We start from the raw sequence: 24,184 nt of genomic DNA on the forward strand, positions 1-24,184 counted from the left end.
CCATAAATTAGTTACATTTAACTGTCTGGCAAAACTATATACCGCTGTGACGTTGGAAAGGCCAGGACTATGGAAAATCACTTTTGAGTTTGCATGCAACGCAGAGTGTAAATAAAAGCCAAATATGTGGCGAGGGGCTCGTTTTCTGAATGTATTATGTTCCGAATATGGCTTGCCCGAAAACCAAATTTACAGTGTTTTGTTTCGTGACAAAATAACGATTAAAAAGGATCCTCTTTGGAAGACAGTATAGGAAATTCTAGCACTCCCAAAAAGGCTGCACAAAGGACGTCGAACTACAGCTGAAGAAGCATGCCTTCGATTACAGGCAAATTTTTATTTTTGTTTGCTCAATGTGGACTGACATAAGCCTATACCATCTTAAAAAGTCTCCCTGAGCAAGACATACAAGAATACAAGGGACTATACAAAGACTAACCCGTTGTGAATCTCACTTTGTGCGCGTGAACGTATGGAAACAAGAAAATTATTTACCGTTCAGTTTAAAACTGGGTCACGTGGGCCCTCCTAGTGACCTAGTTATCAGCTGCGATATGTGCTGATATCCGGGGACCATGAATTATCTCTATATAATCGCCTTCGTGCTAGTTGAAAGAGCGATTTAATCACTGTTCTCATTAGGTAAATCTCAATTGCTTAAACTAACACATACCCAGTTTCAACGATGTGAAAGATTTTCGAGTAGTTTCTGTCAAAAATTGTTTGACATTGATTCTTCTCTCATTACACTTAATACTGATAAAATTGACAAGCCGCAAAATGCACTCCAAAGAAGAAGGGGCGGATCCAGGACCAAATTTTGGGGAAGGCGAATTTGTTTGCTTTTTACACGCTTTTGGAAGATCTAGAAAGGGAGGTGAAACTGACTAAAATTCACTTTAAAAAAAATGGCCCCCATCGCTCCCCGAATCTACATTTGCTAAAGACTAAGTGGATCTAAACAGGTTTAGTACTGAAGAACTGCTCCTCGACAACGAAGTTAAACCCAACCAGAATGTGTACATCCCATAGTGGTGCGTGCACGGAGCTTGACATCTACGAGAGGAACGGGTGTCTTGCGAAAATACTGAAACAAAGAAAGCGACACGAAACACGGTGCAACGCAAGTCACCCCCGTGACACTAAAGCAAATTTTAAATCATTGACTCCAAAAGTTCTCTCCCGACATAAGGTAAAAAAGATCGATTGCAACCAAGCTGAAAAGAGCAAAAATCTGAACTTACGGATCGAAGGTTAGCGTGTAAGATTGGTAGGCAATCTCCATTTCTTGGATTGAGGGAAAAGAAAATGTGACTAGGGTCAAGAAGAAACAAACAAAATCTGATACCATAAAAACATGGGTCCAGTTACTTTTCAGATGAAAGAACAACAAAAGCTGTTTGGGTAAACCAAATATCGCATTTATGCGACCCACATTCATTTTGATTAAGATCCAGGCACCAATTCGACACTGCCAACAAAAACTGTAGAAAAAATCAGGACACTACCATACGCCCGTCCCTCAGTAGTTTATTAAAATTGATGAAAGAGATTACTCGCGCAGTGCATAAGCCACTGAAATACAAAAACACAACTCCCGTCACGAGACCGCTACGTGACGTAGAAAAGTAACTGAAACCATGCCCAGTAAACACGCCGTTTCGTAAGGTACGACGCCTGGCACACAGCAACACGAGGTCAGTTGACGGCGAGGATTCCCAATGAATGAAATGCTGACGAAAGTATCTGGGTTGACATGTGGTGAGCAGCTACTCTGCAATGATGTGGGAATGATATAAAAGAAGCAGGAATTGGTTATCGCAGTGTCATTTGATCAACTTTGCCACAGCGGGAGCAAGCGTGAAGCTGTTAGAGCCGTTGGGTTTTCTAGAGCGACACATTAGCACTCGATCGCTGTGTACTAGCTCTGTAGTCCCACGGTGAAACAAGTCGGTCGTGTGCCTGTCCTTTTCATAATTCAGTTGTTCAACAACTTCGTTGATCCAAACACCATGTTCCCGCAAGAGTGCAAATCAAGTCACCATGCCTTGGTGCGTGCAATCTCGGCTGGCCGTCCTCGGCAAGTCGGGATGATGTTGGAGGCAGGAGCGAACCCCGATGAGAGAGACGAGTGCGGCAAGACACCGCTCATCCATGCCGTCTTTGTGGATGACCCAAAGAGCCGCCATAAAATCGTCAAGACGCTGTTGAACAAAGGTGCCGCCGTCTCCACCGCCGATGCTACCGGGCGGAATGCCCTTTCGTGGGCGTGTATGCAAGGCAAGGACAGGGAGGTGGATTTGTTACTGCAGTACAGTGATCCCAACTTGGACTTGAATCACAACGACGTTAGCGGACGCACGGCCTTATTTCATGCAGCCACGTCTGGCAGCGCTGCGTCAGTCAAGTTGATGGTAGATTCTCTGATTGAGCGTGGTATGAGCGTCGACGTGGCTGACTTTAACGGGGTTACTCCGCTCATGCAGACCCTCAGTCTGGGCTTCGATGTTTGCGCTACCATCCTCGTCAAGCAAGGCAAGGCATCTACCACCGTAGCAGACTCCAACTTCCTGAGTGCGTTCGACTGGGCCAAGCCGAGCCATGGGTCTCCTGTTCCACACACCCATCTGCCGGCGATTACCGAATCGCCAGGGAACGTCACGGAGTGGCGTCGCGGCAGCGGGCTGTGCAGGATGTGCACGTCTATCACCGAGACGGAGTTCGACTCCTGTTATGGCTCTGAGTCGTCCTATTGCGAGGATGGACTTCTCGACCTGGACACCAGACGGCGGTCGCAGTCTTTCAGCGACGACGACATCTTTGATCTGGCCTCTCTTTCCCTGGCCGACTTTTCGCCGAAGAGGAGACGGTCATCTCAAGATTCTGGCTCAGAAAGCATGCATGACGGATTGCCACCAATAAACAGAAGACCAGGCTCTGCAGGTAAGAAAAAATTCTAGTCCAAATAATTCTCGTGTTAATTCTGAGAGGTATCCTAAACAGTGTATCATCAAATAAAAAACACTGCACCAAACCAAACCAACCCAAACAAAACCAAACCAAACACAAAAGACCAAACAAATTCAAACAAAAAGTAAATCATGCAGAGTAAGATTGTGATTATTGCTGACAATTAAATGTATGCAATGCTGATTCCTTTGCTCCCAACAGTACGGCGACCAAAGCCACACATCCGGAGAAACACGGTGTCGGGACGCCTCGGCAATATTCGGGAGAGTGCGGATCACGACGACGTGTTTTTCGACGACGATGATTGCCATTCGGCTCTCTCTGACCAGACAGAGATGAGGAGACAACACGGATTCCCCATGATTTCAGAAGGAAGGTTCTCATTGGCTTCCCGGGCTGACGGCAGCACCAAACCGTTGACTGCGCTACGTGCACAGATCGACAAACTCCTCTAAACCCCATTAGAACTCAAATTCAAGCACTTTGGTGAGACCACCTGATTTTTTTTTATGAGCTTAGTGCTAATTCTGAATCTTTCGAATAATTTCAGCAATAATAATAAGAATAATAATCGGTGTCTCAAAAATAAACCCCGGATATTTTCTTCGGGTTTCTGTATTTATTGAAAAATGAATAAAAACTCGAGGTCTCGAACCAACTCATGCACACATTAAAGCAAATTACCTGTCTCTTTTGAATATCAAACTATAGTTTCTCAGTCGGTTTTTGTCAGGGCAACATAGACGATAGGAAATTGACATTTTTCCCTCGATATTAGTCTGATGATGACACTGACTTCCGGCGTCATTCTTAAAACAGAACTTCAAGAACGGTTCAACCATGAAAACGAAATATTATAAGATATCCGGTTATTGCGAGCGCGCAGATACATGTACATGTATAGGAACACTGCCTTTTGCACTCTTCGTGAACTTGAATTTGCAAACAACTACCGGTACGTGCCTTTTCGTTTAATAGTAAAAATGTACACCTTGCTGCAATTTGTGTCTGTTTAAAGTAGTTCGATACTGTGTGTGACCTTAGTTGTGTTTACGATAATAACAAAAATTAGCAGGTAAAATTGTTTTTCTTCTGGACCAAAGTCAAACCTTTCGTTGAAACTAATTCCACATTACCGTCAAAGTATTTCTTAAGGGTAATGTTAAGCTGGTAAATGAAACAAAATGAAACTTTGCTCTTTTATTTCAGTTTATTTCAATTTCTCCATCGTAAAGTTCAATGTCTGGAAAGACAACTAGGCAAGCACTATGGGACACAATAATGAAGTGCTTATGACCAACAAATGTAGTTTGTTGTAACTGTACAAGTCACGATTTTTTAAGTAGACAATTACTTTTAAGTGTACAAATCGTCTTTCAAATTTTGAATTTGTAAAATGGCACATTTGAAGTTTAGCGGTCTAACACACAGAAACAAAGCTTACAGTATTTCATAAAATCGGTCGTTTTGACATAATATGGCAATCTTAAACTGGATGTAACTTATAAATTAGAATAAAATGTACATGGTATCTTTAATGATGTATATATGTATAAAACCTTGATTTTTCAAATAAGGATTTTTATACATAACTTGAAAATACATGTATATATACAATCATACCATTGTACGAGAAAAGAGGAATGTAAACGTTAATGTGTATTAAGTTGTTCTCACTGTGCAATAAAAACCAGTTGTGATAATAAATCTAGTAGACTGGAGATGGTGCTTTGTTTTACCAGCTGCTTTATTGATGTCGCTGTTTCACAGTGGTCTACGGGCAATTCGTCCGGTTTTCGTTGGATAACTAATAAATGAATACATGTAGTCCAAGGAAAAACAACTTTCTAAAAATATATCTGATGAAGTAGTTGTTGCTACGAAAGCTTAAGCAGTATCTTGTGTGAAGTTAGTCTATAAAGTGCTACCCCATATTTTCCACTGATCCTAAAAATGAGGGGGGAAAATGAAACAAATGGCTTGGAACAAATCAGTCCTGAAACTCAGTTGAAATTCTTCACTCCTTGGCAACAAGTAATTAAACAGTACACATTAGGAGAGTTTGGAATTGTGACTGTCTCACAGAAATGTAAATAACAGTACATGTATATTTATTTTAAAAAAATAACTCACAAAGTCTTCACTGCATCAAAATTGTTGGTATTCATCATCACCAACGTAAACCGCTTTGGAAAGTAAAGTACCCTGCAACTTCTGCTTGACCCCAATCGTGTGCTAAATGGAGGAAGAGGGTCGGGTGATGGTACGAGAAAGTGGCAGTGCAGTGTTAGTCCCCATGTCAGTATGTTTTTTCTTCAAACATTTCTCTAGAGGACGAAACATCTCCTAGATTCAAGTTAAGAGTGTTGGCAGTGCTTGTTTTTATAGTAGGATGGCTCACAATGAATGGGGCTTTACGAAAAAGGAGATTTACATCTGGATTGAGCAGCAGCTGGATTCAATTCGATGTGCAATAAGGGGGTTCAGATTCCGAATTTGATTGGTGCTGGAGTCTAAATCTCCCAGTTCTTGTACCTACATGCAATAACTTAATACCGATTCGGCAGCTGTACAAACTGTCCAATTTCTCAATGCTGTCCAGGGCTTGCACGTGTGCAACATGTGGGTGCTAAAGAGCTGTCAAAAACTAATCTGCAGGCAATCTGGTGTGGATTACTTGTTGGAAGTCGTACAGAGTTTTTTTGTTTTTCATCAGCAATGGCTGATGCAACGGCACAATGCGTTTTCCCGGAAAAGCATCTGTTCCACACACTTTTACAAATAAAAATATGAGCAGCAGTGATATCTGAGTCATTTGAAATGTGATTTCTATGGCATTTTAACCAAAACTATCAAGGCAGTGGACAATGCTGCACCTGTTGGATAATTATCATTGCGAACATGTAAGCACTGTTAGGCGGCAATCTAATTTTGTGAATAGTCTTGCACGCTATGAGAGACAGAAAGAGGAAATGTACAGGTGGAGAAAATGGGGAAAAGCAAAACTTGTTGCACACGTTTACTTCTTTAAAGTTTGTGGCAAACTAAGAGGTTGCTCTGAATGAGTGGCGATGCAAAGTTGTGAGCTCTTTTTAAATCTGGGCGCACAACCAAATTGATGAATTTGGTACAACACCTAGAATGGGGCGGAAAGATCCCTCTTGCAGCGATTTCACGGCACCATGGAACTCTACTACATCCAAAGTAAAACTTAAATTTCTTTTATTCGCAAATGACGCTCATCCATCAAACTGGAATTATACACTGCAACAGTAAAATCTGATTATCCTGCTCATTTTCTTCAATTTAAGACCGAGAAATTGCTCGATGGGTTAACTGGTCTTAATTTTTTTCAATAGACCAACAACATATTGACTTCACTCTTTATCGACAGACGTATGTACTTTCTATGATAGCGAGGTGTGATAAGATCCACTCAGCACATATGGGAAAGCGTGCATGTAAACAAAGCATGACATCATTGTGCTTCAGGTCTATTCCTTGACATTTACATCACCAGAAAATGTTTCTGGTGGTGCACAGATGGCCAAGACAGGTTCTTCCTACTGCTTGTAGGAGCAAACAGCAAAAACAAAAATTAAACACATTAGACACAAAATGAAAAAACTGAAATGCAATCATAAACACCCAAGAGACCAGTATACATGTTGCAAATAAAGGTTCATCCAATGGGCTACATTACTTCAAGTTAAAAATGGTGCCCTCTTGCGTTTAATGCCACATATATTTACAAGAGGCCTGTGATCTGTGGATCACAACATTGCTGGTTTGTCCTGGGTCCAAGTTTTCAGGAGATGACATCAGAAGAGTGCAGATCCATTCATTCATTTACACAAATTATATTCTTCCATTCGGAATCCACATGGTTGTAGTAGCTGAATATTAAGAGCATACTACACCAAAGCATCAGATTAAATGTAGAGCTTCATCTGTTGTCTTGCTCAAAACAAACGTCACTGTTCCTAGATGATGACAACTGAAGCCTGTGGTTTCTTCATAAAACGGGAATCTTGTCCAGCCTGAGGTCCATGTCGTTGCAGAAGTCATCCGTCAGGGGCACGCAGTTGAAGAACTGACACCAGGAGCAGTCCTTCAAGAGGCGGAGGTAGAAGACGGTGAAAACCAGGCAGTAATAGGCCAGCAGGAGAAAGATACTAACCAGGATCTGGACACGCTTTCGGTTGCGGTCAAACTCCCCAAAGTAGATGTAGGGCAGGAAGATGAAGGAGAGGAAGGTACCACAGATGAAGCCCCCCAAGTGGGCATAGTTGTCGATCCAGGGCAGGAGGCCCAGGACAAAGAGGAGGGCGATGATGAAGAGGAGTTTGGCCAGGGCCTTGAAGGGCGACTTGAGGATCTGCCAGCTCTGCAGGACCTCCACTACCAGACAGGCCAGGAGACCAAACTGGGCGCCCGCAGGTCCAGTCTGCGATTGGATGGAACATTATACATGTACATGCACAAATAATGAATGTTCATGGGCGCAATGGTAAGAATAACTGAATGAGGTGACAGATTGAGACAGTTACAAACTTCACCTAGTAAAATTAATCTTTCCATTGCACAAGTGTGAAATATTCATTATTTGTTTTATACAATGCCTGAATAAATCCTATGTAAACTTTGTGGAACAGTAGCTGTTTTACTTTGTCAGTCTGATGTATACAACTAGGACCTAAACTATTCACATTCAAATTCTGTTCATGCTTTAAATAATTATTCCTAAGTTTCTTAACTTTTGCTGCAATCATTTGACACCCTATATAATTTGTTTCTTTCTGTTTAGTATAATCATTGTAAGCTCAGAAATATCCTAATCTGAGATGGGAAAGAACTGCATTTTGAAAATGTATCACCCAAAATCTTGTGTTTTTATAATTGTGTGAAGGGTCGTGACTGTGCCTCCTACATGTGCAGTACAACAGTATATTCATTGGTCTGCTTTGATTAAACTGAATAATTTAGGACACATGAATGATCCATCGATAAAAAGAAAGTGAATTTATTCAGGTACTGTACAAGATCCTGTAAACAGACTGAGAAGATTCCACCACTGCCATGGCACTAAACGTGATAGGATGTTTGTAAATGTGATGTGTATGAGCAGTTTGCAAGTCCAAGCTCTGTTGGGTTGAACGTGTACCCCAGTGCAGTGATGGTTTCTCATTCTGGTTGTCACGTTTAGCCTGTGGCATGCATGAATCCAAGCGATGGGAGAGACTGCTCATACTTTCAGAACAAATATGGACTAACAGCACAGAGTAAAGAAATTCAGAATTTTTTTGACCTATTTCAAACTAGATTTGCTTCCAAAAGGGGCTTCTTTCGACCTATTTCAAAGGTCCAGTAAATGGTCTAAAATCAGGAACTAGCTTGTGCCTACTAGGACGCTGACTTCAATTACTAACCTAACGAGATAAGAAATGAAAAAATTAAAAAAACACACAAAAACACACACAAAGGAATGGTGCTATAACAAGGCATATATCAAATAACACGGCTGGCTCCATGATGGCTTTTGGATTTGTTTATTTTGTGTAAATAATTTATACGACTTGAAGGTTTGCATGATGAAGGACTTGTGGTAGTGCCATGTAAATACCTTTTGTGGGTGCAGCTCAGAACAGAACCAGGGGAGACAACATTTTAGAGAGTATGCTCTGTTCATCATTAGAAGACTCTAGGGGAGACATTCTGTACAGAACTGTTTGTTTGTGGCAGCATGTGCTAGGAAGAAAGGCGTAAGTTCAAAAACTTATCCATGGGAAAAAAATCTGGCAGAAGAATATGCTTACCTCTGCTCTGTAAGGAATAAATATTGCACTGGTTATATTGCCCCCGATGCCACTGAATATGTAGATGACAGAGATGCGAAAGAAACCTGCTAGTTTCTCCAAGTCTCGCAGGATTGTCATTTGCATGATGACACTTAAAATACAGTGGAAGATTCTGAAATGGACAATGTCAAAAATCAGTTTAGCAGGTGTACTCAAAAAAATTGATAGCTTTTGCATTCTAAATGATTTAAAAACTAATTTAAAAGTCAACAGTGGTTTATAGGCGAATGCACCTCAGTGCGTATGTTTTAACTTTCACCACTTCCTGCCAGGTGGAATTTGCATAAGTGGGATGAGCTCCAGGGGGATTTTCCACTTTCAAAATTCTTCAAAAATTCATAACTTCATTAACAAGATGTACACCCCCACATGAATGACTGTCTGACTGTATGGTGGCTACTCTAATCTGACTAGCGACCTCAACTGATGCCCGAGTATTTCATCCAGGACTGAAAAATGATGGCAAATCCCAGCAGCTTTGTCTTTTGTTCCGAGTGCGGTCTTTTGTTATATGGCCCAGCTCTGCATACAAACCCCGGCTATGCATACAAACCCAAGGTGCTTGGTTCCGGAAACCCCGGAGACAAGTGGATATAAGAACACACTTCAAATTCCATTTCATTACGGACACTCTTCAATGTCATATTTGCATTCTTGTTTTCCAGCTACGAAATGGTGTCACTTCAATTTCATGTATACCTTAATCTTAGTGGACACTTCTGGAGACTCGCACTCCAAGCTCCCGTTTCATATTTACGTCAAATTAATGAGAGCCAGTGGCCAAGTAAATTCTTTTCCAAAGACTTAAGGCTATGGAACCAATCATTGTGGCTGGATAGTCTTGGAGCACAGATTTACTGATGGTGGGGGACTGTGGGGCTGTGCCGAATATCGATCAATTATCGAATATTCAAATATTAGTTTCAAATTTGAATGTTTGAATGTAAAATTCAAGAAAAGGAAGGGAAAATTTTCTTTTGCTGTCAATGAGAAAAATTACACTATGGAGGCTTGTTTCAGATAGATTCAAATGAAAAGCGACAGAAATCTTACAATGATTCAAAAAGTAAATTATTCATTAAACAATTTAAAAGGAATAGAAATTTTCAACAGGGAAAGAAGCACTGTTCATCTCTTAAATCTTGCTGATTATAATGTACAATTGTGTGCGTTATTGCATCTGATTTTGCACATGGTTTGAGCATCAATAATCTGCTGGTCCACACGATTGAATATTCGGATATTTGATCGAATTGAAGGTCAAATATTCAAATAGTGAATTATTCGAATTGACTCAGCCCTAGGGGACTGATCTCTGGACTCACCCAGCATGAAGGAACAGTGAGAGAAAGATCCGATAGATCTGATCAGGGTATTCGGGATTGGCAAAATTCACCAGCCCGCACACAGCATCCAAGCAGTTAACCTGGACAAACAAGGTAGAAACAGGGAAATACTTAGTTCAGTAACTCTCCATCAAAATATTTTCAATGCTATGATATCAGATATATAAATTGTAACCTACACATGTAAATACAGGTAGTTCATGTAATATCTCTATCACAAAACTTTCACAAATACATGTTTACTTTTAGCTGTCATTTTCCCTCGCAATGCAAGATAACAATCTCAGAAACATGACACTAAGATCAAAATCTGTGAGGTGAAATAACCAGAATTTTCCCTGTTGTTCAGCAGATGTAAAAAAAAAGAGACCGTTTTGGGGGTTAACATGATTCATTTCCCCCAATTATGAATATATCCACAGCACTGTGAACACATAGACAGTTCAAGGATCAATTCATGGATCGACGGATCTTTATCTGGCCTTAAAGTAATTCTAGTCAATGACTAATTATCATTTCTCAGCAATGTCAAGCAATACGGTTCCCCTCTTTAGGTGTGCTTTAGATATTTCTTTCACCCTCTCAGTTTTCTCTTTCTGCCAAGTATTACTGGAAGACCTGTAAATGGAGCGCTCTCTTTGGTAACTACATTGTCAGAAACAGAGTAACACAATATACTTAATAGTGCTTTTGAGCCCTTAACCTGCCCTGATTTGAAACACTGCCTCATCGGCAAATTGAGTACCCGATGCACACACACAGAGACCAGCATAAATTGGTTGAATGTGGTCAGTGCACCCTGCACTAAAACCACACATAACTGTACATGCACATTGAAAGTTCCCACCAAAGTGCCACCGTTGCTATGTTACCACCGGGAGCAGACAGCATGCCCCTGGAAAATATAAATCCAGCTGATCTAAAGAAGAGTTGCATGCCTGAGTGTTTAAACCACTACCACAGGCTGATTCCAGAAGATGCCATATTTGATTTGTCAATGTGAGCAGTAATTAGCAAATTCATCTGAATTTTATTCTTTCAAATATTTTGTGTCAGTTGAGATGGCAAGAAAATGCAGACAAAAACCACAGGTGTGTGTTACTAGGTATTATGTTTGATTATAGTTTTCTTACAATAAGGACACCTACCTGTGAGCACAGTGTTGCTTCTTCGTGGTAGTACCCATTGACAAAGTCACACTGGTCCCTACTAACGATCATGCATGTCCCATAGATACCAATGCAGCACGGCCTACCAGTCACGTCACATGTGGTGTGCTCCTTGTCTGGTATCTCCAAGCTTTCCCAACATATCTGTGATAAAAGACAGAGAATGTGACAGTCAGGTCCACACGACAAATTCCGGGCCAAAGAATGTGCAGCTTGTATCATACAACTACACAACAGTATCATTTTTAACTGACTTACAAGAAAGCCCCTGAGGTATATGTGAATGTATATTCATTAGTTGTTTTGATTTCTTAAGTTACAAAAGCTCCTTTGCTTTGCATCACTTCTTGCATAACAAATTCCACTTAAGATGTCGAGTCTGGCAAGACTTTACGGGGGTTGGAGGAGTACCTTGAAGTAGGTCAATGCTGTCCCTAGTCCTCTTTAATGTCAGAAATCTGACATTTCTTTTGGGATACTATTATTTATAAATGACTTTTTTAAAATATTAATATTTTTCCATGCTTTTATCAACAACTCATTTTGAGGCTTTTCTGTTCAGACCGTGGACCTAAAAAGTGCTTACTGAAAATAATCTGTGAGAAAACTTTGCTTCCTGGCCTACTGTCATAACCTGAAACAACTAATTATCAAAGTTAACAAAGGTAGGAGGAAAATATCTTGGATTCTGCAGGTTTTAAGCCTTGGATCATATTGCAATTTTGCTTATAGCAATGCAAATTTGCACTGGCGTAAAATTTAAAAAGACAACAAAGTGCCCTTAAAGTGGCACAACAAAACTGGAAAATCAGGTTAAACGGGACACAAAGGAGCATTTACAAGAACTGCATTAAAAACAAATGATTTTAACTGAAGCTGGAATGCCTTACCGGCCATTTACTGATGTCATCCTCCCACTCATAGGGTGGTACGGAGGCTGGTTTGACACAAGATCTGTGACATGGAAAATCAAAATAGAATGTTAAGATCAGATATAATTTTTCTCTCTCCCAGGAGGATGTACATGTGCAACAGGAATGAAGGGCACAAATGTAATAACATTCAAAATTTACCTCGGATCTTGTCCACAAACTGGCCCAGATGATCGGTCATTTTCAGGATCTGTTGTATCTGGCCACTTGATAAAATTTGAAAACCGCGTCTAAACAAGACCAAAAAAGAAATGGTAATAAAACTAATACTTGTATATCTATACAATTCATAAAGGCACACATAACTTCTTCTCTTACATTTCACGTGGACATTCCTTTTGTTTTCCTTTTGATTTGGAGTAAATACTGATCGTTCTCTCATCACGAACACTCCTCTACGCTAGATTTTTGATAGCAATTTCGTTTACTGTTCCTCTTCATTTTGCCACAGGTAGTCCTGACCCCTACATACCTCTGAGCTATATTCCGAGGAGAAAATGTATGGATCTGCGCAAGTCCACATAAAAGTCTTTTGGGCCCTACATTATGTTGACTTATGTTCTCAAGTCCACATACAGTACCACTATGTAAACAAACTCACACACTACGTAAGCTTACATCAATCATGTTTTTTCCAGCATGGACTACATTATCTTGCACAGGGGTGTGAGTGGCCACTTAAAATTATAGCGGAAAATAGCTAGCCAATAGCTGAAATGTAAACAGTTCCCATACTTTTGTATAGACCAGGTGTACAAAAACAACGAAAGCCAGGGTCAACATTCAAACAAAAAAAGCTGAAGTCAGTTTAAAAAAAGCTGAATTCTCACACCCCTGATTACATACAAAACACCCCAATATACAGTTTCATCAAAGATATTTTGGTAAGAAAAGTTTGTACAACTTTTTCGTGATAGGAAAATACACTTAGTGACAGTAAAACTCACTGGGCAGTCTTCCTGGAGACTCTGCACACAGCCAGATTTGTCTGTCCGTACACAACAACCTGTTGTGCTTTCTTTTTGCCTTTCGTTGTCGATGGTTTGGTGGATCTGACGGTCTCTGTGCATGCACGGTGAAAACTTGGCACCTAAATGTATTAGATCGGCCTGCGCAACAAACGGGGGGAGAAATGCACTGAAAAAATTACTGGGGGCACATGAAAAATCGTTCTTGAAGAGCCCCATAATTTGGTCTGAATGGAAACTGGGCTTACTACGACACATATTAAATGTACTCTTCACCAAAAAAAATACTAAAAAAGACTAAGGCGGTGAGTAGAAGCAGTTTTTGTGGGCGAGCTTCAGGTCCCACAAGAAGCCAAATGCAAACATGATGTGCCATGTACATGTACTTGGCAGAAGGATATTATTCAGACATTTTTTCTCCAGAGAGTGAAAGGGTTCGCACTCACAAATGGAATCTCCATTCGGTGTATACTCGTAAGCTTACCGGTCTAGGCCCAATCCAGAAGTTGTCCGGTTCCATGTATCCCACTGTCTGTACCACAAGGTTTGACTGCTGCACCTGTGGACAACAAACAGGACACAAATGAGAGCATAAAAACTACATAACATACACAACAACACTCCACTAACTTCAGCAGTAGTATCACAATTAAATATAACCATACAATATGCTGACTCAAAGTCCCACTTTAAATAATGTGCTCTTCATACCGAATGTTAAGGAAATATTAGCAAACTTTAAGTGAAGCACTAGACAAAAGGACAACATAACAAAATGATTTGGAAGTACATGTAAGTGCTTTTCTCTCAGTAATCTTGTCTCAAGTCAAGATCGTATAGCACCCTGTAGCAGTGCAAGATGGAGAACTTCAGCGTGAATGCGCGTAAAACGTTGTAATCGCATGGGTGCTGTTTGAGCAAGTGATATGCCTGTGCAGTGCACGTTAATGCACAGACGCAGGTGAACCAGGTGTGCGTGCCTGTTGTACTGCACAGGCGCATTGCTTGCTCAAATGGAGCCCATGGTGATTACACCTTTTAGGCAGAGTTCTCCATCTTGCGCCACTATGTGGTGCTATACCATCTTTGTTCTCCAGACACAACCCTCCCCACAATAATTACTTGCCCATAAATCATTTAACAAATTGAAGGGCTGTTGGGAAATTTTACTTCAAAGGATCCAAGAAAGATGGGAATGGAATAGAGCAAAGACCTACCGTATTATTGTCAACACTCATGTGATTTATTCAACAGTGAGTACATTCAAAAGAATTACTATTATGATCTTTATGACTGATAATAGAGTATGTCTAAACTTACCAGTTCAGTCCTCTGTGAATAGCTGAAGCCGATTGGTGCAAATCCATAAAACGCTATCGAAACGATGACGATGACAATTTGAACTGTTGTAACCCAGTATGTGAAATAAGGTCTGATTGAAAAAATGAATTCAAAATGAAAAAAATTTAATTCTTTAAAAAATAATTTTTCTCTCCTTCCCTATTCATTCAAAGGGGCTACTATCAGTACCTCCCCCACCAATAAAAAGTCAGGTTTGTGAGAATGGCCCAAACTGGGGACCTGTTTGATTTCTGTTGTATGTTACATGGTCAACTTAAGACCTGAGCTTAAGCCAATGAATACCACACAGGTCAGGAAATGAACAAAAAATACATCCAAAGAATTTATGCTGTTTATTTCATGACTATCCACTAATGTGAACAGGTGGGGACTTTCACTCTTTACCTATGGTCCTCGATCTCTTCAATCTGCTTCCGGACGTTACTGTCCATCCGTCGGGACTTGTAGCTCCTGTTCAGCACCCTTCCCACTAGACCCTTTCCAATTTGCCTCCTGTCCGAGTTGTCAAATGCCCCTTGCATGATCTTCTCAGCTATCTTATTTCGCCGTATAGCCGGCATGATGGCATCCGGTGCGTCTTCCGCTAGGATGGGCGCCATGCGGAATTTGTCCTCTGTTTTTCTCTTCCGCCAGCCAATTCCTGTTGGGCTGTATGACAAAATAACCAAGATCTTCACCAGTGACTGCCTCAAAAGACTGTATTCGTGAGGTAGAACTTGTTATTTTGGGAACCTAAGTGTAAAAATAACCGCGACGAAATGAAAGTTCTTACACATAATTTAATTTAATCTAAATTTTTTAAGCTACACTCACACTTACAAACCTGAAAGTGAGGTTCTGAGACAAAAATAGCTTGCCACCACCCCATTTAAGAGATTTTTTTTCATTGAAAGTGATGGAATCAGGGAACAAACTTCCCCTTGAATAAGGTCTATTCTGGCTGCACTGTCTAGATTCTAGATTTAATAAAAGAAAGAAAATGCTGCACCCAGTCTGCGTGTGTTACTTAATAAGCGGAGTGAGCTCTTTCATGAAGTTGGGGCAAGCCCTTGGTTGAGAAAAGTTTTGCCTCAAAATGCATATTTGTCTAATTCCTAATTATGGATGAAGGTATTTTCATTTACTAGTTGTTTGGCTCCAATATTGAACTAAACCAAAGATGTTCCAAACGGTTTATTCAGTTTGGCTCAACAATCTTCTGGCCCGATTTCATGTTTACAGCAATATTTTACAATAAGGAACTTTAAATGCAATTTTTCAATAAGGACTTTATTTTGCTGACATGACATACAGTAAACTCTTGATAACTCGAACCTCAGGGGAATGGATAAAGTTCAAGTTATCCGAACGAAAGTTCCTGAATCTTGCCCACACATACAGTACATACACATTGCACAAGTAACCTTACTTACCCCTGCGGTGGGTATAGGAGACAGTATAAGTGGTTATTTCCTTATATCCAAGAATAAACTTCTTCTAAAAATCATTAGTTTGCTGAGATGTTTTTCTTACTTAAACATTTTTATGCTACTGATAGGTAAAACATACATCACCAAAACTGTACTTTTTTGTGGCAATTCTTCAGTTTGGCACACACTGCTGCTCGAAGCGCACAGCCATGTGCTTGCTTGCTCGGCCGTGGCCGGCAAGGCGGAGGGCTTTCCTTTGGCCACATGATCCTTCCTGAAAAATCGCTGGAGGGTCCACCATTTTGCATTTCAAAATGTTCGAGCGTAAAAAAAATTCAAAAAAAAAATCTGGGAATGCATGTCAGTCAGCATGTGAGTGGGGAGTGAGTGTTGCAATTGGGCAGGTGGCAGCAGCCAGGCTTTAGATGCTGCATGCACAAAGCCTCCTTCAGCGAGGTTACATGGCCACTGTAAAGAATCAGTGATTGGACTACGTGCGCGCAGGCTACATTTAGACTGTGATCGCAATCAGGCTTGCTTGAAAGCCGGGATTTGTTTAGGTTGTGGTCGTAATAAGTCAATTACAATGGTGCTGGCAGTAAGCATGATCATGTCCTCACGCAAAAAGAAGAAATGCCGTTTGGAGAAATGACTCATAATTGAAGTCTTCGCATTCTTTTTCAACTCCTTGTCAGTAATTTGGCGGCAGTCTTTTTGGATTGGCCCTTCAAAAACTTTATGTTAACCACTTGCCAGCGGGGTTTCCGGTGCCAGACACATATTCTTTATGCGTGTGGCCATTGTCTCGGAAATCGGACAAAGGGAACTGGGCCTTGTAACAAAAGACCGTACTCGTAACAAAAAAACAGGCTGCTAGGCATTACTAACATTTTTTCACTCTCAATGGTGGAGATAATCCAGCCTTATTTTGAAACAGTATACCACGGTTTGGGGCATTTAGCAGCACAGCGATGAGCCACACAGTGCCACTGCATGCTAATCTGGCCCCTATTGAAAGAGGTAAGCAGCGCACTGCGTCAGGTTCTTGAACAAAAGAAAATTACGTAACACCGCACAATCTGGGCTCTTTTTACAAGACAGCAGGCCTGGTTGAAATACTCCAGCGTCAATAGATGTTGTCTGTCAGATTAGAGTTGAAACCAGACAATCCTTCGTGTGGGAGTAAGTGTCCAGTAAATGAAGACAGGAATTTTTTAAGAATTTTGAAAACGGAAAAAAATTATCCCACCCCAGAATCATCAACATTGATAACTGCCACCGGCGCGGAGTGGTTAAGTGGATGTAGTGGTGTGGGCATTCAGAGTTATAGGGGTATTTTTGTACATAAATGCCTATTCTTTTGGAGGTAATAAAGAATGTCTTCGAGATAAGTGGAGTTTCGAGTTATCCGACTACGAGTTATCAAGAGTTTACTGTACATGTATAATTATATTCATTTGTTAATTGTTTGATACCAGTAGCTGTGTTAAATTTTTGTCACACTGTGATTTCTTGTATTGCTTTTGTATTGATGGCCAGCCACAGCCTGCAAAATCTGTCACTGTGACACAGCAAGAGACAGGTTCATTGGAAGATAAGACACACTAACTTCACATCTGTGAGCCACTTCTACTCACATCATCTGTGCTATGGCCACCGCCACTCTCCCATCCAGAGGCTCTCCGGCAGACGGTACACGCTCTGGGGGCAGTGATGGCAGTGGCCTGCCTCTTAGTACCACGGGAACCTCCTGGGTGTCTGGAGTAGGCTGAATGGGCTCATTGGGGCTGGGCTCCTGCAGGGGTTCAGGGGTTGGCTCTGGCATAGGAGTTTCTGCCAGTAGCTCCTCGGGGGTTTCGGGTACTGGAAGCTGGGGCAGGCTGGTGGATATTTTACCTAGGATGTGAACAAGAAGAAACTGTTAAATACAGGAGACAAACTCATCACTTTCGAAAGACTTGCAGGTTTTGTCCAGTTCATGGCTTTTGATAGTTTAGCCTTTAATCTCAACTTCAGGCTGGTTTAATTCAGGGTTCATGCAACCTTGTAAAAAAATATTCCACGACTTTTCCAGGTCAAAAGTTTGAATTTTCGAGGAATCAATTCAGGCTCTAGCAGTGAAAACGGGACCACGAGGTAGGCCTACACACAGCTGGCGATCATAAAAAACAAACTTCCCCTAGTCCATTCAACGTTAACCACTTCGGACCGGGGCATTTTTCAACGTTGAGGATGCTGGGCTGGCATGACTATCATTTTTTCTGTTTTCAAAATCCTTCAACAATTCATCATTCCATTTAACAGTCGTTTATAGCCGAACGGAGTAATCTTCAGGCACTACTCTAAGTTGACAGGTGACCTTCATTGACACCCGAATATTTCAGCCAGGCCTGCAGCCTTGTAAACAGAGCCCAGATTGTGCGGTGTCACACAGCTGTCTTTTGTTCACGAACCTGGCTCAGTGCACTGCTGACCTCTTTTCAATAGGGGCCAGATTAGCATGCAGCGGTGCTGTGTGGCTCATCGCTGCGGTGGTGGAGAGCTTTTGTCCCCGGTGGTAATCCGCTTGCTCTAAATACCCCAAACCCTGGTATACGGTTTCAAAATAATGCTGGATTATCACCACTTTTGAGAGCGAAAAATTCCGGTCATGCCCAGCAGCCTGGTCTTTTGTTCGGAGTACGGTCTTTTGTTACAGGGCCCTGTTTCCTTTGTCCGAGTTCGGAGACCCCGGCCACACATATAAACCATACGGCTCCGATCCCGGAGTCCCCGGCTGGTAGTGGTTAAGGAAAAAGGTTCGACACAGTCATAGTTTTACTTTCACACTGAACTTTAATAGTTCATAATGACTGGAAAAAGTGAATTACATATTAAATAAAGTACAAAAATTTAATAAAGAACGATTTCATAATTATAGCCACAACAGACAGTTCACCACGAGCAACAAAAAATGAAGGTCAAATTTGACTACAAGAAAGTTCATGAATGACATCCTGGGTGCCCTGCGCGCACATGCATGTAGACCACGCATGGTGAATAATGTACAACTGTGTTGCGCCGCGCAATAGCGGCAATGTACATGGGGACAGATTGATCGCAGTAAATATTTGGTCAATTTCCAGGACTTCTTTTAAGAATTATACAGCATTTTCCAAGACTTTCCAGGATGGGTATAAGATTCCAGGATTTTTCAGGTTTTCCAGGAGGTGTGCAAACCCTGGTTTATACTTGGTATGACGGGTCAAATATTAGTGCTGCAAATGCTACACGCAAATCAACTCAAGCAAGTGTCACTGCAAATGTTTTGTGACGTCAAATTCGCTTAGCGTTTGCCTCAAGTATGAACCAGCCTTTACTCAGGTACTGGTGAACTTTGTGCAGATCATTTGGTAAGTAAATAAACATTCCAGTTGAACAAAAAATTATATTGTTTTAACCATGGCTTCTGAGGATTTTTTGCATGTAACCTTCCCAAAGAAACCACTACATATGAAACCAATGGCACAGTGTTTATACTAAAAGTTATTTAAAGGAGAGAATAAGGCCGCATGAATGTGGAAGTGACTGGCTCCATGTAGCATAATCTCACAAAGTCCTTCAAAAATTCTTACCGGATTTCGAACTAACATGAAGGTTGAGCTAAAGTACCTTTTATTTCCTTCACACTTGGTTTTTTACTGGTGGCTCCCTCTGATTCTGTCTCGGCCTCCATGACAGTCGGCAGCGAGACAGCCTCTTTGAGCTTCAGGTCCTCGTCTGTCAGATCGCAGGTCACAGCAGCGGCAGCAGCAGCAGCAGGCTGTGTTTTCTTCACAGGGGACTGCCGTTCACGTTTGGGTGACATTGTACTGAAGAAGACGTCATCAGTAAGGTCATCTGAGACCTGAGAGATTGAGAGGACAACACTTCAAAACCTGAAAAGAGATGTGAACTTCAATCTACATGTATTTGGCCCTCTGCAAGGGCAGATCCAGAACCAATTGGGGGAGGGAAGGTGGAGAATTGTTTGGATAGCAATAAATTTGGATTTTTTATGTGCATGCAGCTTTTTCTATGTTTTTCACATTGCCTTTCTCTCAATATTATTAGTTTTACAATTTTGTGTACTCTTACTTGACTCTTAATTTCCCAAGACTTGCCCTTGGCTTTCTGTTACTGAAAACTTGATTTCAGAGAAGTATTATTAATGGCAGATCATTTCCAATGAAATGCTGAAACATCCGGTGCAAATTTAACTAAAAGGAGGCCTTTGACGGATTAACAGCATGTCTTTGAAAATTGTGACAAATAACAGCTGGCTGTCATTACTTGTTTGTGTACTCTTTTGGAGGGGTCCGGGGTTGGAGGAAAAGGGAATAGTATACTCGTGAAAATGCTGACAACTATGGATGAACCCTGAACAGAGATCAAATTTTTATCTGACAGTTAAAATCCATGGTCAATGAGAAATTTTCTGCATCAGTCTCTGCAAGAGATGACTGCAACGACACAAACCAAAGGCTGGAGTTATATGTAAGTTTGACAAGGTCACAGGCAATGATTGTGAATTTGATACCGTTCAAATACAGTATAGTGTAACAATGTAACACGTACCACCCCTGGTGAAAAGAATGGCACTGTGTCCATCTCGTCTTCCTCTTCATAATCGCCGATGACCAAGCTTGCGGGTGCGAAGCTGCGGCTGTGAAGCAGTGGCGGCCGCTGCTGCACCAAGCAGTCCTGGCTCACACTCTGCTTGGGAGCTGTCTTGGGTTGCTAAAACGACAGGCAAGAAATGGTAACAGTGCCAGATCATTGGACTGATCACCCTCTGCGTACATATTTGTACAATATCCTACGGTTAAGAAACTTAAAATAAGAATAATCTACAATGTACATGTAGGTTTACATGTACTTTTCTGGCAAAACAATGAAAGTTTTCATGAGGAATTACAAGTCCATAAAAAAAACAGCTGTGAGTATTATTCATGTAAGCAGTAATGCTGGTAGTGCTTTCACAAACGCAGCACTGTCATTCCATTTCTTGTAAGCAACACGTAAGAAAGCTACCGCTTCATGTCATGTAATGTACATGCGCGTATGTGTCTTTTAATTGGTGGCCAGGCACAAAATTTGATTAGAACAGGAAATACAAGCTAATCCCCGCTAAAGGACAAAACAAAAACAAAATAGGTGACCAGCCACAATCATATGTGCGGGCACATTTCTTGACACTAATCTTTGTGAGATTTTCACTGCAGACACAAAAAGTGTTTAACAAAGTTTTCTGCTCAAAAGCTCAATGAAATAGCCTCCTCTCCATATTCTTTCGTCACCATCCTATAAAGCTGGTCAACGCTCATCACAAAGCAAACACGGATGTGACTCTGTGATGTCAGATCCGACATTTGCACAGCCAATTAGGAAATGTTGAACACACTTCAACTCGACAAAAGTTTCACTCGAACATTTCCATGATGTCAAAGCCATAGCAATCCAAGGAAGAAAGAACCCTCCAAGTTACCCTGACAGACTGCCTCAAGACCTCCCATCCCATCTTGGCTACTGACTGCCTCTTGCTACGCTGCCTGGTCAGCCGGTGTGACACCTGCTTTGTGAACACGCTGCTGCCTCCTGTGGCGCTGCTCATGGCCGAGTTCAGTGGCTGGCGAGCACCATCGGTTTCGTCCATCGCTGTCCTCATCCTAGGCCTCGCTGTGATTGACAACAAAATGCAGAAGCTGCTCATTTACTTAAAACATACGGGGTGAAGACCATTTATATTGTTTCCCTTTTCAAGGGGAGCTATTTGTGTGGGTTCATGAAGAGTGAAATAACAGTTGGACATGTGCCATTTTCTAACCACTTGGGGTATTTGTTGGACCAACAGGAGATGCAATTAGAGAAATATCCGAAGGAAATAAAAAGGTGAAGGCACTTTTCCCTCTTATATTTTGCTTATGAAATCTGAACGGCAAGAATTTGTTTTTATGGGACCTCGTTTTATAACAAGCCGATAATGGCAGAACAAAACTGATCGCAGTGCTACATTTTGTCAGACCACTTTGTTTTGCCTGAATTCATGTACTGAGCTTAATATCCTACTGAGATGATCTTAGATCCAACTTGACAAGATCTACATGTACAGTAAGTGGTGGAACATTCTGGTAACTCCAAAAATCTTTACCCAAAACCGTCTACGTTTACTAGTACGTATATGTAGGTACATGAATTTCTGCAAAGAAACCTTCCTGAGTCTTCCCAAATCCACAGTTTAATAAACAAATACTCAATGACACATTTTTGAATCTTAACTTTCAAGGGTATCAATACCCGCATACATGTAATAAAGTAATGAAGGCTGGGCCGGACTTTTCTAAATCCAGCAACATCATCCAAAAATTACTTGACAGACTTGAAAGGATCTGGGATAGTTTTGGGTGAAAGACACGGATCTCCGATTGAAAATCAAACAAGCTCAAGAATTATTTCTTTATGGATCCCTTTGGAGGTATACTGGTATGTCCATTGTTAACTGTACTGTTGGAGCTCCACTGCAGTACACCTTACAGTACCAACATGTGCAGTCTGCACTCCAAGAGACAGCAAAATCACAACAAATTTGTGATGAAAAAAACAGCCATTTGACTGGATTGCTGCTTTTCTACCACTACAGTTTCAATATTATCTCTGTACTTGGGGATATCGCCTAATCGGTGTCACATTATATCAGGACAAACAAAACCAAAGAGTCTGGGAAGGTTGTCTGTTCAAGTACTCAAGAGACTTGTGGGCAATATGCTTGAATCCATGAGTAACATTCAGACAGAATCAAGCAAAGATTTGAGCTAATTGCCAACAGATGCTGAAGTGAGCCCTGGCTCTTGAGATTAACTGAGCAGGGGGGATGATCAAACAAACACATGTCTGGGTATAGTTCAGCTTTCAGTATTCAGGAAGAACTTGTGCCTGTTAAAACCCCAAAATACATGTACGTGGGCGTACTGTACATACATGGGTGAAGCTTTTTCTCCCAGTCAGCCTGTTTGTCCTCTGAAAGCCTGGCTTCAGATGAAGATTCTATTTTAATGCTATCTGACAATCAGTCGTGAAGAATGGAAAAAACAACACACTAAAAGTAAAAACAATAGGAGGGGACTTGTTTGTGCACCCTTTTGGATCTGCCCCCTCGTCTACTTACCCAGAGGGTCAATGATGTGAGGCAAGGGTGTCATGTTGCCCATGGCCATGACCTCTCGGTCCATCAGGTCATCCTCCACATGAGGCTTGACCCCGCCATGCCGCCGGCTCAGGTGCCGCGAGCGCCGCGACTGCCAGCGCCGCTGGTCCTCGTTGGCATTGTCGCCGATGCCGAAGAAGTTTGCTGTCACACTCTTGACCCGACTGCAACAAGAGAAACACATGAATTACAGAAGTCTCATCCCATGATGTGACTACTTCACACTTGTAGCCTGCACATACTATACATGTACATGTACACACTATGTTCACAAAAACGTGATCCACAGAGGGCACAATTTATAGGAGGACTGGACCTGTGACCCAGATCCTGTATTGTAGTAACAGGTCAAGAATCAACTTGAAATCCGAAGAAATTGATACTTGAAGACAAAACATAATCCCAATACGGAATAGAAAACAACACAGAATCCATTAAAATTGACATTCCCAGAAATGTGTAGGCCAAACTGATACTTTTGAAGAAGGGGAATAAAGGATGGGAAATAAAAAAAGCACAAAAGATCTTGGAACCAAGAATACACAGAAATACCACTGAGGCTCCCTTTTAAATGGGCAGTCCACAAACCTAAATGTATGAGTACACGTACTAGTACAATGTACTACAATACTGACACCACTCTTCGAAATCTTCACTTGTTACATGTAGGCCTACATTCTACGAAAGACTTCAGCACTGTCTGCATGTTCACTGGAGAGCTAGTCTTGTGCTCACCTGTACATGTAAAATGCACTTGTAAAACAATTTTGAATATGTACATGTACGTTTATATGAAAACTACATGTACATGTACAATAATAGCTTCACTCATATAAATATTACTTAAAAAAGACAATTCATGCATTTTGCACTCCAATACAATCATAGAATATGGGCACAAAGTGACCCTTGTTTATAGATCAATTAATTTAATTATGAGTATGTGGT

General features: G+C 41.2%; 2 protein-coding genes across 6 annotated transcripts in view; one reads left to right on the forward strand and one right to left on the reverse strand.

Moving 5' to 3' along the window:
* Nucleotides 1–1,845: 1,845 nt before the first annotated feature.
* On the forward strand, nt 1,846–3,425 carry LOC110973625 (ankyrin repeat domain-containing protein 55-like). The gene is made up of 2 exons (XM_022224568.2): nt 1,846–2,943; nt 3,172–3,425. The coding sequence occupies exons 1-2, from the start codon at nt 2,013–2,015 to the stop codon at nt 3,423–3,425; spliced, it is 1,185 nt and encodes a 394-aa protein (XP_022080260.1). The 5' UTR covers nt 1,846–2,012.
* Nucleotides 3,426–4,161: 736 nt separating this feature from the next.
* The window catches only part of LOC110973621 (inactive rhomboid protein 1-like), a 47,373-nt gene continuing 27,350 nt past the window's right edge, over nt 4,162–24,184 (reverse strand). For all 5 annotated transcript variants that reach the window (XM_022224556.2, XM_022224559.2, XM_022224563.2 and 2 more), the window contains 15 exons: nt 23,198–23,400; nt 21,521–21,711; nt 20,611–20,772; nt 19,666–19,900; nt 17,652–17,910; nt 14,990–15,253; nt 14,564–14,675; nt 13,728–13,802; nt 13,223–13,384; nt 12,417–12,505; nt 12,234–12,297; nt 11,323–11,487; nt 10,154–10,254; nt 8,787–8,940; nt 4,162–7,417 (listed from right to left, as the gene is read on the reverse strand). In XM_022224556.2, the coding sequence (XP_022080248.2) occupies nt 6,986–7,417; nt 8,787–8,940; nt 10,154–10,254; nt 11,323–11,487; nt 12,234–12,297; nt 12,417–12,505; nt 13,223–13,384; nt 13,728–13,802; nt 14,564–14,675; nt 14,990–15,253; nt 17,652–17,910; nt 19,666–19,900; nt 20,611–20,772; nt 21,521–21,711; nt 23,198–23,400 (2,668 nt within the window). In that variant the 3' untranslated portion in view covers nt 4,162–6,985. The remainder of the gene's footprint in view (nt 7,418–8,786; nt 8,941–10,153; nt 10,255–11,322; nt 11,488–12,233; nt 12,298–12,416; nt 12,506–13,222; nt 13,385–13,727; nt 13,803–14,563; nt 14,676–14,989; nt 15,254–17,651; nt 17,911–19,665; nt 19,901–20,610; nt 20,773–21,520; nt 21,712–23,197; nt 23,401–24,184) is intronic.

This window comes from Acanthaster planci, linkage group LG07 (genome assembly GCF_054643075.1).
Source record: "Acanthaster planci isolate LZ-2023a linkage group LG07, COTS_SCS, whole genome shotgun sequence".
Lineage (NCBI taxonomy): Eukaryota > Metazoa > Echinodermata > Asteroidea > Valvatida > Acanthasteridae > Acanthaster > Acanthaster planci.